This window comes from Phascolarctos cinereus, unplaced genomic scaffold (assembly GCF_003287225.1).
Source record: "Phascolarctos cinereus isolate Bilbo 61053 unplaced genomic scaffold, phaCin_HiC Scaffold_2;HRSCAF=192, whole genome shotgun sequence".
In the NCBI taxonomy this organism is placed as follows: domain Eukaryota; kingdom Metazoa; phylum Chordata; class Mammalia; order Diprotodontia; family Phascolarctidae; genus Phascolarctos; species Phascolarctos cinereus.
The window spans coordinates 110,963,774-110,980,346 of NW_027555625.1; the positions used below are offsets into that span (position 1 = coordinate 110,963,774).

Genomic DNA, 16,573 nt, shown 5'->3' on the forward strand with positions numbered 1-16,573 from the left:
GAACACAGTCAAAGTAACACATAAAATGTATGTTGCAATCAATTGTTCTTTACCTTCCAGGTATTCCTTCCCAAGTATAAAAATCATGACTAATAGCATGAATAAAAAAGCAGATCGACCACTTGACAAGCCATTTCTCCCTCCTGCTACTCACTCTAAATAGTCAAGTATTTGTTCATAGTAAGTTATTACTCAAAATAATAAAGACGACCAATTTAGAATGATCAGGCATGAAGAAAAGGAACAAAAATGTTGTGGTGTCTCTTAAGTATTTGGTTCTGGAAAAAAATAAGTAACAATATCTGAAAGGTAAATTTCATTCACATACGGAAGTTTAGATTGCAGGTTTTGGCTGCGAATAAGAGTTCATCTTTAAAATGGTTAGTTATTACACAGTAAAATAGGATCATTAGTATTTCAACCAAAGGGATCATATTAATGTTCATGTTATCCAAAGCACAATGCAGACTGTCCAAACATATATATGTATATATACAGATGTTTTTGCTGTTTTCTTTTGTTTTTATATTGCATACATTTCTAGGAAAAATTGGCCATTCAAATTCTGCATCTGCAAAACATTTCTGGAAAGACTAAAAAAAAAATGAGGCCGAAGTAACTGTGCAATCACAGATTAATGCAATTTGTGTTTTCATAATCAGCAGTAAATACGGAAGCTTATTATCATCTAAGTTGTAATCCCCAGAACTATCTCCCTCTGGGGAAAGGTAAAACAAAAAAAATGTATATAAATATTGAATCACTGAAATTCTGAAAAGTTCAAAGAATAAGCCAATATGATTTCTCCTAAACAAATTTATGAAAAACTTTTGTCCAATATGAAATTATAGCATGACATTCATAAAAAACCAGTATGATGCAGTGTATATATGAAAATGAAAACTTGCTGGGGGTGGGGAGAGAGAAGAAAAACTTAACGCTGCTTCCTAAAAAACCTTAAAACTAAAAACAAAAAAACTGCACCAGCCACATATAGATAATCTGGGGGTTATTAAATTTGTTTTTATTTTTTCCTTTTTCTACATAAATGCCTCCAAAGAAAGTCTTGTCATTTAAACAGAAATGAAAGGCTAACCTGGACCAACGGCTTACCATGAAAGCAAACATTTATAGCTTTAAAGCTATTTATAATAAAGTTTATGTATGTTTCCTATCTTGTTCTTATATATTCTTTCATATTACCAAACCTTGTTCCTGCTTTGCAGTTCTTTTCTATCATCCAACAGCCTCTTTACTAATTCTTCATTACCCACCCCACCATTATCACAAAAAAGAAATTCTAATTTGAAATTAATTTTTCTATCACTCCACTAGACGGTTTGAGGGTAAAACCCAATTAGATTCATACTAAGAAAATTCAAAGCACTTTTTGCACTATTATCCTAACACAAGGTTTATCTGGATTAGGAAATAAAAATTTTAGATTATAGAAAATAAAAGCATAAAAGAAGCCTCTAATTTTGGGGGGAAAGGTGGGAAATTTGGTTCAGAATTTCAAAATGGATTTTTTTAGAAAAAAGAAATTACTATAATAATACAAATACTTTAAAAAAAATTTAAGGCACTCTTAAGTGGCTATATTTCTGCTTCACACTATTCTATACCTTAAAACTTGTGGAAATCCACTGCTGAGTTATGAAGATGAGGGACAGATAACAGCAAAGACTAAATGAAAAAGGAAATGCATGAAATGATCCCGATGGCAGAAATTTCTACTGTACCCTTAATTACTCATTCTATGCATTGAATCCCCTTTGCCCTCCCACCTCCCAAGAAACAAAAACAATTGATGAACAGAATTCAGTTAAAGGGAATCAAAAGGGTAGACCTTGTGGAGGCCTGCCGTCAAAGCCTAGCTGTGTCAGTTGCACAGGAAGACACCCCTTTTCTTCCTATTACAAGCAATCAACATAATGGAACATTATGATTAATATCAGGTAGTGTTAAACAGCTTTAAAGAAAAAAAAATGATTGCATAAAAAGCCAAATGTCAGAGTGCATAAATTTAGCACCAAATCATTTTTAATTTATGTAAATTGAAGAATTCTTTACCTGTTGCTTTCTTTCTGTTCCTCTAATCATCTCATTTTTCACAAGACAAATTTGAGTTTTTAAAAATACTGTTGATAAATCAACTTAAACATTAGTAACGTCTGTCAGTATAAAAAAGCAAAATTTACCAGGCAAGCAAACAGGCAAACACTGTTACTTAAGGTTAGCACTTTGAGGAAGTTCTGAACTGTATTTTTTCCCTAAAATTTACAAGATTAAAAACTAATTAATATTTTAAAAACTTGATAATTAACACAATCTGATTTCAGAAACAAATTCTGAAGATGGCTGGTTTCTGTTTTAACACAAAGCATACATACAAATAGAGAAACCTTTGTGTATATTAAACAGAATGCCACTCATGTAATTTTATTTCTTTTAATTATTTTAAAGCAAAGTGTGAATTATTCAAGCTTAAAACAGTCAAAACACATTTTGATCAGCCTTTCTTTTCAAACTTTTAAGGAAAAAAAAACACCACAAAACCTGAATCATACATTTTAAATTGCAAATAAAAACCGAGTGCTGTCCCATTAAAAGCATTGGTACATGATGTCAGTGTTTAAAGCTAACCATAGAACTTGATGTTGGAGAGCCTGTATGGATTACTTGCCCAGAATAATCCTTTTGATTAGGTTGTATTTGTCTCTGAATAATAATCAGAATTTACACAATTCAGACCTGTATACATATAAACTCCTAAAAAAGGTGGATGGAAGGGAGAAAAACACACCTTGCATACTAGTCCTGAGAACAAAACTTCATTCATAATTTGTTAGGACTATTTGCCAAGGGTACAGAAAGAAATGTTATTGTCTCTTAGGGTGGACTAAAATTTGAAGTAACTTTAGTAATTAAACAGGATAAAATTATTTGAAGTAACAAATGCTAGTGCACTAAATGAGATACCTTCCTCAAAGTTTACGTATGGAAGAAAGGGAGAAGTACGAATTTTAAAACCACCACTTGCTTACTTTCGTGTTCATATTCTGTGAAAATTCCAAAATTGTATCAACTCTTGTCCATGCATCAGGATGTTCCTTTAAGTGTGTCAAGACTTCCTGAGCCATTCTTTGCTAAAAAGGTTACAGAAAACAGGAAAGATTTTTAAAGTTGCTTTTACTTAAAAAAAAAAAAAAGCAACAGAAGTACATCCACCATAATTTTTTCTCAAGCAGATCCAACAAATACTTTGAGGAGTTGGTGATGGATAAAGCATTAAACCCAGAGTCAAGAAGACTTGAGTTCAAACCCAGCCTCAGACACTAGCTCTGTGACCCTAGGCAAGTCACTTAACTTCAGCCTGCCTCAGTTCCCTCAACAGTAAAAGGGGGATAATAATAGCACTTACCTCCCAAGGTTGTTAATAGGATCAAATAAGTTAAATTTGTAAAGCATTTTAAAGTCTTGAAAGTGTTATATAAATGCTAGCTATTATTATTAAACTGCAGTTTGAATACTAGACTATTTTCTATGTATTTTTTCTAAGCATTAATTTTTTAAAAATTTAAATTACAAAAGTTGATTAGAACCTTCTCCATAGTCAAACAGTTTGCACTCTACTATCTTACCAAATAACTCACATAATTTTCATAAATCTAACCCTAAAACAAAGGGTCAGTGTGACATAACAAGTATTCTTTGAAGCAAATCCAAAAAGGTAAATCCAAACTTAACAACTCTTTTACAGAAAGACTCACTATATATATGATTACTTTTGTTTTGTGCCTTGAGGAAAGGGATTAATTTTTCTTTGTATCCCTAGGACCTAACTAATACAATGCCCCATAAGAGGCACTTGGTTCACACACCCAACTCTACACATATATATGAGTGGAAATATCAAATTACATAAAGTTACAAAATAGAGGAGAAAATTTCAGCTATTAAATCCACCACTCCTCCAATACAGGCCACTCTATGGTGAGTTCTCTTTTCTCAACAATCAAAATGCTATTTACCTATTTACTCATCTCGAATAATACCTATTTGCTCTTCAAGAATCCTCTCCAACTGCCCCCTCCCCCAATTCAATCTTAATTTCCTTAGACTCTAGTATAAGGTTCAGTTAAGAGCTAGAAGGAATTTTGGTTATAATCTGGTATAAGACTTTCATTTTACATTTAAGGGAAACTGAGGTCTGTAACATTTGTAAATAGCAGAATGAGGTCCTAAATTCAGGTCCTGAAGTTAGCATATCTTAAAGACTTTTAGATTTGGAATCAGAGGGCTTGTATTCAATTTCTGGCTCTACAACTTACTATTTGACTCTAGGTATGAAAAACTTTGGGCTTTCAGTCTTCTCATCTGTAAAATGATGCCTTTTACCTTTAAATCTAAGATCGTTTAACTTCAAATTCAGCATTCCTCCACACTATGTGATTATTTCTCAGTCTTTTATTTGAATTACTTGTTATTTCAACGTTTTGAGGTAGTATGTATCCAAGTATTATTTCCATTTTAAAGATAAGGTAGTGAGGCTTGTTCAATATCATATACCTAATAAGAAGCACAACTGTAAGTTCAGCCCACAATCAGAACACCAACTCTAAGATTCTTCCTATTAAAGCTATGTGGCTACTCAAGTTATTAGAAAAAATGAAGCTTCTGAACTATCAGTGAACCTTAACTATCCTATCCTCCAAGGTTTCAATGTATATTGGACCATTAAATGTTACCTTCTATGGGATCTAAACAATTTAAAAAAAGCCTCAACATTTAAATAACTGAAGTTTTATTCCTTTATAACTTTCACAATTCCAACAAACAATTCCAATTAGAGAAGTTCATATTACATGTAACTCACATTTATAACTTCATTTTAGCTTTTACATACCAGATGCCTATTTTAGCTTTGGAATTCATTACTTTTCCCTCAGGATGGGAAGAAGTCTTTCCAACATGGCAGAAGACAAACAAATGTACCTATTTCAATTTGTTTCAGTGATTAGGCAATTTTTGGTCTGATTTGAATCATGCTATTTTTCAGGTCAATATTTCAAGTAACCTTTTTGTGATGTCAAGCAATGAAAAAAAAGATATTCCTTTATTTTCATTTTTTTTTCCCCACCAGCACAGCTATATCCAGGATAGGAAATTCCCTCTACTAGGGGAAGGTATCATCTCCAAAATTTTATTTTCTTAGAAAACTGCCTAGAACACTTTGATTTGCCTAGGGTCACAGTATGTGTTGGAGGATGAGGCTTAAACCCAGGTCCTCCTAGTTTTAAAGCTGGCCCATCAACCACTACACCACATTACATCTTTATTATGTCAAAAACATTTTATGATTTGGAAACAAAAAACTTGAGGAGTTATTTCTTATGTTTTAAAAGCCATATATTATTTCTTTGAAACTTATAGTACTCTAGTACAGTATTCTATATATCAATAATTGTTGAGGATATAGGAAAGGTGTCAGTAACCCTACAGATTTTCATTTTCTCCATAGCTTAGAATGTGCTAATTCCCAGGAGCAGGAAAGTCACATAAGTGGAATCTACAAAAGGAATCAAAATACCTTTCAACATTTCCTAAGCAGTCACTGAGTAGAAGCCAAGAAGGCTGTGGTGCATCATGTGATAAATCTCAGTACACGTTAACACAATTGTGGTGTGGTTACACCATAGACACTTGGTAACATACACGCCCACATGAAAGTTCACATCTAACACATTATCTAAGTACTACCATGAAGATTAGTAAACTTACTACTCCTCTCATTCACTTCTATTACCTATGAGAATCTACATGTGATCTCATATATACAATACTAAAATAAAATTTTTCTTTCTCTAAAAGTTATTTTTCTCAGCTAATACCTATATTTTGCCTCCAATCAGTTTTCTTAAAAAACAGTAACAAAAACCTACCATCAGTAAAACAGGGAAAAAAGAAAAAAGATTTAGGAATTTTAAATATTATCCTAAAGCTATAGAATTCCTGGTGAAGTATTTTCCTGAAGTTACTAATTGGCTGAAATAGTTGAAATAATGCTAAACAATCAAAAGAATGTCACATTGAAAGAAAAATACCACTTTCCCCCTAGTCAACTAATATCACTTCACGTGGTACTTTCTAAAAAGCAGGCATTTGGAATTTGTTGAATTTTATGATATACTGACATTCTAGTTTTGATATTAGTCAAAATGTTTAGTTCAGATCTAGTTTTCAGAACTCGTTCCTGGGCCTTAGAATTGCCTTTTGTTTCTTCTGGTCTCCTAAGAAACTGCTTATAACTTTGAGGTAGCACTACTGTGTACTGCTCTAGTGCTTCATGTCATCCATTTGTAGAGAGGTTTCTATCCACACATCCAGAGCTACCAGTGGTTTAAAAAAAAAACAAACAAAAAACCTTTCCTTCTCTCCAAAGTCACATGGGTCTCTAGATAAACTAAAAACGAAATCCACTTTTCATTTGTTACCAGTATGAAACATAAGATTAGCATGAAGGCAAAACTTGGTGAAACCATACCATCATGTTAGATCTTTTATGACCTTAAAAGTCACACTGAAGATGGAACTTTATGAGATTAGACAGCTAAAGATTCATTGGTAGTATCCTTTGAAACACTGTCAACAACGGATTAAAATAAAAAATAAGTAAATCTCACAAACCCAACCAATTATAGGTGACTTATCTTTTGGCTACTGACTTGTGATGTGAAAAAACTTTAAAAAAAAATCAAAGACTAACGCTGGCAGGACGGAACCCACTAAAAATAAAGAACCATATGCTGTCTTATTAAGCCCTTAACACAACAGCAACTTTTTCGGAAATAGATTGCAATTTAAAAACCCTTCAAATCAAATTTGGAATTTGCTTCCTATTAAATCAGCATTAAGATTAATCTATCTCACATAAAAGAGGCAAGGAAAAGCTTTTACACTGGAGAGGCAAAGGGGGGAGGTAAGAGGAAATGAGCGATCATCAGATTTGGCTTAAGGAGGGAATAACATACATACTCATTTGAGTTTGGAAATCTATCTTACCCTACAGGAAAACAGCAGTGCAAAGGATAAAAAAGGCAGGATGATAGAAGGGAGGGCAGATTGGGGGAGGGGGTAATCAGAAGCAAACACTTGAGAAGGGACAGGGTCAAAGGAGGGAATAGAAAAAGAGAGACAGGATGGAGGGAAATAATAGTCTTTCACAACATGACTATCACGGAAGTGTTTTTGCATGACTACACATGTATAACCTATATCGAACTGTGTGCCTTCTCAATGACAGTGGGTGGGGAGGGAGAAAATTTGAAAACCCAGTTTTAAAAACAAATGTTAAAAAATTGTTTTTATAGGGGCAGCTAGGCAGCACAATGGATAGAGCTTCAGCCTTGGAGTCCAGAGGACCGGAGTTTAAATCCGACCTCAGACACTTGACACTTACTAGCTTTGTGACCCTGGGCAAGTCACTTAACCCTGATTGCCTCACCCCCCCCCCAATTTGTTTTTACATACAAGTGGGAAATAAGATATACAGGCAAGAGTATAGAAATTTATCCTGCCCTATAGGAAAGCAGAAAGGGGTGATAGAAGGGAGGGCAGATTGGGGAGAAAATCTGGAACTCAAAATCTTGTTGAAAGTGAATGCTGCAAACTAAAAATAAATAAATGAATAAATAAATGCATGCACCCCACCACAAGATTAATCTACATTATTCTGTTGAGAAACATTAAATGCTATTTACTCATTACACAGAACTTACATTTAGTAACTTTCTGAATTGTTAATGATGGCTTAAAGGTTCTCTAGTCTTCAATCTGTGTTAATTTTACATATATAAAAAATATAAATATATAAATATATGTGTGTGTGTGTGTGTGTGTGTGTGTGTGTGTGTGTATGTACAGTAATAGCCATACCTCAAATCTGAGAATTAAAGATTACATGCTACGGTAACTACCCCAAATATATAAGTGGTTTACTAATTCCTTGACTATTTCAGTTGCTATCATGGCCTAGACCAAAAGAAAAAAGGTCCAAACAGTGCTCTCTGGATGATATGGAAGGACCTTTTGAGCAATAAATCAGTGCAATCACAAATTTGAGCACAATTTTCCCCACAGACATTTCAAAGTACAAATGTTCTTCCAAAAGCCAAATGTGTTTTCACACATTTTAGGTAGCATAAAAGAAACTTGAAATTCCTGTTTAAGGTTAAGTATAAAGAAGTATCTTCTGTTTGGTGATCTTGGTCTTACTTTTAACTCTAAAGAGATACAATTTTTTGAAAACACACTTTTGGGGAGAGTAAAAGAACAGCAAATGCTATACAAAAAGATAGCAGCAATCTAAGGGGTCCTGACCTATATTCAAAACAAAGCCTTAAAAGTCATTAAGCTGACAGTTTAAAAAATATTTTTTCTCTTCTCCACCCTTACAGACAAAATTTAATAACATTAACTTGAAACACCATTGTAGTTAGAACCTTATCTGATTAAGACTATTAATTTGCACTACACAATGGTTCATTCCTAAATATCCTTACAATTGTGTTAAAATGGTACATCTCATCTATCAAATTTGGTAATCATTCTGACAAGCCATCTATCTTAGATTCTTAAAGTTATTCAGTGCTAATATCATAGTAAAGAGCTTTACAATTTCTTTTCTATAAAATGTATATATCACTTGCCCTTCCTTACAGGTTATCATGAGAATATGTGGGGAAAAAAAGGTAAGCCTTTTTATTATGCTGGAAACCAGAAGATACTTTAGGTAACAAGCATATGTAATCAGGAATCTTACTTAGTAACAAAATAGTTATTGCTCGCTGGACTCACGACCAGATTTCTAACCAAACAATAGGTCAGTATATTTGGCCAATAGAGCCTGTTAAGAATCCATACTAGTACAACATGTATGAATACCTAACATATTAGAAAGAAATAAAAATGCTTAGCACAGCCATGCACTGTGCTAAGTGCTTTACAATTATTATCTTATATGATCCTTACAACAAACCATGGGAGGTAGGTACCATTATTACCCTCATTTTACAGATGAGGAAACTTGAGGCAAACAGAGGTTAAGTGACTTGCTCAGGATGTCACAACTAGTAAGTGTCTAAGGCTGATTACAAATGATTAACTATAAATACCTCATAGGATTATGAGAAGTCTCAAATGAGAGAATGTATCTGAAATATTTTATAAAACTTCAATGTTAGCTATTGCTGTCATCTAATTAAGAAATCTTCATTAACTGACTAGTGTTACATATTTTAGGACATGATTTTCTATGGCCAGAATAAATTCTGCAAACAAAAGGAAAGGAAATACATATATACCTACTTGTGCATACTTGTATACACAACACACAAGTTCCTTCACTATTTCTCACCTTCAACCCCATTTGTGTGGCAAAGTCAGTCTCCTCTAAGAGTATTAAATCATATTTCCTAATACAAATTTTATGTCTAAACATCAGGAGAATGAAATAATACTTACAACCAATGTGACCTTGGGCGAGTCACTTGAATGTATAAATGACTAAGCATTTACTATGTTCTATGTGCCAGGAACTATGCTTGGTGCTGTAGACAGAAACACCAAAAACTGACAGCCCCTGCTCTTAAAGAAGTTTAGAGTCTCACGAGGGAGACAAAATATAAAGGGGAATTGTGGCTAAGAATGGATATTTTGGTCCCGTTAAGTTACAGAGATGGCAAGTAGAACCACAAGTCAGTCAACAACTTTTCCAGAAGCAATAAGAGTACTGATTGGATTGCTGATCCCAGATCCCACTTCACCCCTAAGCTTCAATCATCTCTTCCAACTCTAGATACATATTCTCGTAAGATACATCTTTATTATGAGATTAACTTAGACAAACCATACTGATATGATTTGAATTAAGTTGATTAAGTGGCAGGCTCATCATCAAAACCCACTTACATCAATGTTCTAAAATAACTTACAAAAATGCTTCTTTCCACAGATTGTCTAGTCATATAAAATTGTTACATTAATTCAATTTTAGCCTAATAGCAGAATATTTTAATGCAATTCAATCTGTATCAGCCCTGGTTTTTATACTTTACCTGGGCTCCTTCTCCATGATACAAGCAATTCACCACACTGTCCAAAAGATTGATATCCAGTTTTTGGCTGAAATCCAGCAGCTGACGAGCTGCATGGTCTGCTAACATTGTCATAATTGCTGGCATAGATTACTGCAAATAGAGGGGAAAAAAACAACAGAAGATCATACCATGAAGTTATTGTTGATCGAAAATAATTTTTATTTATACAAGAATTTTATTTCAGCCATTTTATTTCAGATTTCAGCCAAACCATTTACCAAAACCATTAATAAATTGTACTTTAGACCATTATCTCAGTGGCCAAAAAAAAATAGGAAGACAAGACATTATCAGAGTTGAGACAAAATGAATTAAGTAACTTTTCTAAGGTCTCACAATACATATCTGGGGCAGTTATAAACAATCCATTTACTTTTTTAGCCCAGTACTCTTTTGACTAGATTAGCAGTACAGACTTCATACTCTAAAGTATTGGTAAAAAGTCTGAAGTACAACTATTTTGCAATTTTCCAAAGTGGGGCCCCTTCAACAACTTCTAGGCCAGCTAACTTCAAAATATGGGCATGTAATAAAACCTAAGAGCTTACAGCAAAAGAGTTGTGTACTAGACTAGGGATAAAGATGAACAGGGTTCAGATACGGATTTTAGGCCTTTAAACAACTGTCACCTTAGCAGTTGAAAAAATAAAAAATCACTTCTGTGGTTCTCCTATCAATAAATCAAAGAAAGTCAGCTTTCTAAGGTCCCCTCTAGCTCCAACACTCTGTGATGTATAGGTAGTGAGGCAAGGTGGAGGAGAGCTCAGGATTGGGAATTTCAGAGGCCCTGGTTTCAAATCCAGTGTCAGCTACCTGTGTGACCTTGGCCTAACCAATCTGTCTATCCCTTAAGGTCCTTTTCCACCTCTACCTCTATGGCCCTATGAGGAAAAAAAAAGGTTATTTTAATAATCAGAAACACTAAGATACCCTTGGCTTCTAAAGAAAAAAGTTACTTAAAAAAATTTAGTTATTTTGAAAATCTAATGGACTTGAACTTCCTACATGTTTAAGAAAAAAATCATGTTTGCTTGTATCCAAGAAAACAAATTAAAATGTTTTTGGAGCCAATTAAAAATTTCTCTTGCTTTTCAATGGAATGTGTTGTATTAAAATCTTAATTTGTCTTCAATAACTTTATAAAAGTAGAGTTTACCTAGATGGCTGAAAGCCCACAATTTTGTTTGGGATTTTTTTGAGGGGTGGTTAGTTCTAAATATAACTAATATTCTCTATCAACGGTCATTTATGCTTTCTGGTCTAAAACAACTTAAGTCAGAATGGCATAGAAATTTCGGAATTTTCACTAGCAATATTAAAGTGTAAAGCCAAACTACATTAACATTTTTGTCACTGAAAAATTTGAAGACTCTTTCATTGTAACTTTCTAAATTTAAAACTATAAGCAAAAGATTGAATGAGTGGTGTCTAATTTGTATTTTATGTGGCTCATTTAGACTACTTACTGAAGATATAGTTTCTTCGTATTAATTTCAAAATAGAAAAATTAAGTTATGACATTCTGCTTAAGTAAAATGAAAATCCTAAAGTCAATATTAAGTTTAAAAATTCGATTTACCCTAAGACACAAAAAAGCAGAAATTATTTTAAAGACTTTCTATGGAGATTAAACAATTAACTACTCTGAAAACATACCAGTCTATTAACTAGTTTACAACCAGGACATCAATTCTTTAAACTAGGTGTTACACAACATATATTTTTAGAACCCAGCACGTGTCATAAGCATAACTACAAAATCTTGGGTCAAAAATAACTACTGACAAAAAGAAAAATTGAAATCTCTCTCATACATGCTCTCAATGGTGCCAGTTACTCTTTCCTTCCCCAAATGAAATTTTTAAAAATTCTAAGATCAAGAGTAGCATCTTTTAAGTTGAGAAAACAAACGATTCACATAGAACAGGAAATTTATAACTCCAAAGTGGTTTCTAATTAGGACTGAGTGATTAGCAAGGAAATAGTTAACTTTTTTCTCTTACGTGGGTCTAGTCAAGTACATTATTTGTCAATGCATAAAAACAGAAAGAGTTTATATAATTGCTTTTATGCAACCGAGGTTGCACTTTAAAGTGCTGCATTTTACTGGCTAGGGTAGGAGGGGCCCCCCCTTTCTGGAGTATCTATTTCAAGATTGGTAAGAGTCAATACCACCCATGATGACAGCATCGGGCCGGTCTCAGTATTATGTCCAAAATGACCCACCTATTCTTAAAGTACAGAAATGGGGGCTTTGTGGTCAACGTCAATCACATTTGACTTCACCCCCATCAAAAAAAAAAAAAAAGAAAAAATTCAACTTCCTAACCATCAGTGTTTTAAGCTTCCTCTCTCCATAAAAGATTTTAAGTGCTAACAAAACTCGGAAGAAATATCCAATTGCAAGGTAAAATACCTTTTTTTGCTGCCCCCTCCGCTCCAAACACCAGTTAATTAGGTTCCATTCTCCACTCGGGATTAACATTTTATCTGATCTAGTACTATCCAGTGAAGGCTTTTGCACTTCAACAGAAACAAGCCAACAGTTACACACTGCCATCCTCCATCCAAAAACCAGAAAGTCATAACCGTTGTTTAAAGATAACTTCACAAAGAACTTCACAATAGGTCAAAGACAAGTCGCTACAAGGAGACAGCTACTTAGGTGTGTGGGAAGTAGCCAGCTTCATTCAGGAGAAACACACCCTCCCTTGCTTTCCTCTGGCCTCCCACCCAAAACTGACTGTGCAGCACTTCTAACTATAGAATTCAGTCAGGGGCACTCACCCCCGCCCTTACTCGGGAGAGGTATTTAGACCAAACGCGACTTAAGTTCACCGCCCTAGTCTCTGTGTAACCAAGCATATACGTGATCAGAAGTGGACAGTAACAGAACGAAAAAGAAAAAAAAACAAACGCCCCTTTTATATACCTTTTCCCTCCCCACCCTGGACACCCACATCCCCTCCCCCCCATCCCCAGTTCCTGGGAAGCGGGCTGATCAAGGCGCTCATACTACAGTGCCCTAGTAAAATTGTTTTACATTTTTTTGAGGCTAAATGTGCACAAGGCCATCGGGCTTAAAGTGATCTCTAAGGTGTCAGTATAAAAGCACCACTCCACGATTTTTAACCAAAACGTTCTACTCCTTTCCAAAGCTTTGAAACACACGCACACATACGTGTGTACACACACACACACACACGCACACGCGAGCCCTGGAGTTGGCTTGCAGAGGGAGCAGCTACACTGCAGCCCCTCCCTCCTCCCGATCCCAGCTCTCTCTAGCAGGGGGCCACGTGATGCAGGCGGACGTTTCAATGCTGCTGCTCCTGCTGCTGCACTCAATATTTCTGGAAACTTCCACTCATAATAATTTACAGAGCTGTTCCCCAAATCACCCCAGCCAACGGGGAAAGCCCTCAAACTAGCACTCGGGCCCCCCCTTACTACCACTGTCCCTGTCCCTCTCCCTTCCATCATCCCCCCTTCCCTGCACACGCTTACAGCCCAAGAGCAGCAGCCGTTCGCCTCCCGGGGCCGTCTACCCCACCTCCCTCCCCTCCCACCACCCCAGTGATAGAAGCAGTTCCATTCAATTGCAGCACCACACACCAACCCGCACACCGAGGCCCGTACCCCCAATCCGGGGCCTTTCCCACCACCGCGCCGCGGAACGCCCCCCCTCACTCCGATCCTTCCACTTCACCCCACCCAGGATCGCTCCTTCCACCGCTCGTTCCAGCTCCGGCCCCCGAGTCCTCAGGATTACACCCCCCTCCCCACTCTCCCCCCACGACCCCCCAAGATCGCTCATTACATGTTCCGACTTACCCAGAGATTGAACCAACCGCCTCGTCCTTCCTTGTGGGGGGGATTAGGAGGGGATGAGGGAAGGTGGGGAGGGGGGGAAGGAGGGGAGACGAAGGTGGGTTTCACAGTTTGCCCACCTTAAAAAAAAGGAAATTAAAAGATGAGAGGGGAGGAAAAAGGCAAAAAAAAAAGCTCAATAACGTTTTACTCTTCCAATGACGCCTCCCCCCCTCACACGCACCTCCCCCAAAATAACAATAACGAAGCGGATGAATCAACGATCCCGCCGGGGTGAAGGAGGGGCGGGGGAGGGGAGATGGGGGGGTGAGGTCCCAGATATTCAGCCCCAAGGGGACCCTCCGGCCAGGCAGCAGCAGGAGCAGCAAGGGGGGGGGGGGCGCCGCTGAAGTCCACAGTCAGGGGGACGCTCAATGCTGCCAGGTGCAGTCCGCCTTCCCCCCACAACACAGTCCCCTCTCTTACTCGGCTCCGGCGGCTGGGCCCCCCCAACCCGGCTCCCCTAAACTTTCTCCCCTCCTCTTCCTCCTCCTCCTTCTCCTCAGCGACTGGCGGCTCCCTCCTCCCCCTCCGGATGATTGCACGGACGGCAGCAGCAAAGACTGGAACAAGCGCCGCTACCGGAGCTGTTGCTATTGCTGTGGATGTGGATGTTGCTGTTGCTGTTGCTGCTGCTGCTGCTGCTGCTGCTGCCGCCGCGCCGCTTCTCCCCCTCCTTCTAGTGCCACAAACTCGGAACCGGTTGAAACCGGTTCAGACTGGGAGATTCCATCTCGGTTGAGTTTTCAGCCCATGGCGCCGCGGAGCGTTTGGAACCTGGGCCTCCTCCCCCAGCCCGCCAGCTCATTGGTCAAAGCTGGCCACCGCCGCGCCGTCAGACACGCAGCCATTGGCTGGCGGACCCATCAGTCCCACCTAAAGCCTCCACACGAGCCCGCCGCTCAGGCCCCCGCCTCTTTCCAGCAGCGATTTGCCCGCAGAGTGGGGGAGGGGAGGAGGTAGGACGGGTTGAGAGGGAGTCTGGACGGGGGGGGTGATAGGCAAGGGAGAGAGGAGTGGAGCAGGGAGGACAAGGGGAAGCCGTACAGGGATTGGTCAATGCTACCTGCCAGTCAAAAGTAGCCTCCCCCACCTCCCGCCACCTCCCCCTTCGAGGCCCTCAGGCCCCGATTTTCCTCTCCGCTCATTGGCCGGGCGCCTTTGGTGACGGAGAGGGTGGGGCGCAGCCAGTGTGCTGGTGGAAGCGCGAGTTTGATCTGGTAGCGCGCGGGCTTGTTTTCTCTCCCTCTCTCCTCAGCCCCAGGTCAGTCCCGCCCCGCCCCCTCCCCGCCATCTCCCGCCCAACGTCTTGAGCCCGCCTTAGCCCTCTCGGCTGTGGGTCCCGCCCTTTGCCTGCTCCGTGGCTGTGGGCTGTGGACTAGTAGCCCTGGAGAACTAATAGTTTTTAAATGGGGAGGGGGGCGGGAGGCAGCCATGTGGAAGCTGTACGAGCTGTGCTCCGTGGCCCGAGCTGGAGCCCTTTGTGTTGGGGCGTCTGAATGTAAAGCGTGCCCTGGGGCCCGAGCTCCTTGGACTGCATAGTTAACTTGGCGGGAAGACTGCCACCAGACCCCGGGACAGTGCCTTCCCTGCACCTCGTGAGCTGATCGATCGCTCGGGGAGGGGCGTGGAGGAGGAGACACCGTGCGTTGGTATTAACTCTGGCTGGGCTCCTCACTGCACCCGTTGGGGTCTGTCTCCACTCCGCGCCAAGCCCTGGGGTCCCAGCTACCTGCAGACTAGTCGATGAGGGTTGTGTGGGGTGAGGCTGCAGATGCCCTAACCTCCTCCCCCCCGGGCCGCCCCACCCCCCACCTCCACGCTGGAGTTCTCCTTTCTGCATGATGTGCCACATTCTTGGACGTCAAGTGAAAGCCACATCCATACACGTGGGATTCCACAGAGTTGGTTTCTCCCGTGCTGATCTTCAAGTTCCTCCTAAGACATTTTGGTAAAGAAAAAGCACCCCCCACTGAAACCTTTCATTAAGCCCATTCTGCCACCAACAGGTAGCAAGAAAAGCAAAGTAAATTAAATTACTGTGTTTATATATGTATATGTACATGTGTGTATATATATATGTATGTGTATATTTACATATATGTATATATATACTGGCAAAAGTGTTTACTGAGCAAATGGCTCCTTCATTAGGTGGGGGGGGAATTGTCCATCCCCCCACCCAACGTTTTCACCAAGTGCACATCCTCATCATACTGGATGAATTCTAAACCTAAGATTTTAATTCATTGTCTAACATATCACTATAATAACATGAACACAATATACTGAACATTTGAAGGATGGAGGGAAAGGAAAAGGAATAAGCATTTATTAAATACCTAATATGTGCCAGGTGTTTTATGAATGTCTCATGATCTTCACAACAATTCTGTTGCCATTATTATCCTCATTTTACTACTGAGGAAACTGAGGCAAGAAGAGATTAAGTAACTTGCCCAGGACCACACAGCTAATGTCTGAGATGGGATTTGAACTCAGATAATCCTGACTTCCAACCCAGAGCTCCATCCATTGTCCCA

The 16,573-nt window shown here is 38.7% G+C and overlaps 1 protein-coding gene across 2 annotated transcripts in view; it reads right to left on the reverse strand.

Annotated features, from left to right (window-relative positions):
• The window catches only part of XPO1 (exportin 1), a 60,286-nt gene extending 45,466 nt beyond the window's left edge, over nucleotides 1-14,820 (reverse strand). The window contains exons 1-4 of one of the 2 annotated variants that reach the window (XM_020985489.2): nucleotides 13,995-14,820; nucleotides 12,577-12,683; nucleotides 10,119-10,250; nucleotides 3,048-3,149 (exon numbers count right to left, since the gene is read on the reverse strand). In XM_020985489.2, coding sequence (XP_020841148.1) covers nucleotides 3,048-3,149; nucleotides 10,119-10,244 — 228 coding nt within the window. In that variant the 5' untranslated portion in view covers nucleotides 10,245-10,250; nucleotides 12,577-12,683; nucleotides 13,995-14,820. The remainder of the gene's footprint in view (nucleotides 1-3,047; nucleotides 3,150-10,118; nucleotides 10,251-12,576; nucleotides 12,684-13,994) is intronic. The other variant, XM_020985488.2, reaches the window with a different exon arrangement.
• Between the last annotated feature and the right edge of the window lie 1,753 nt (nucleotides 14,821-16,573).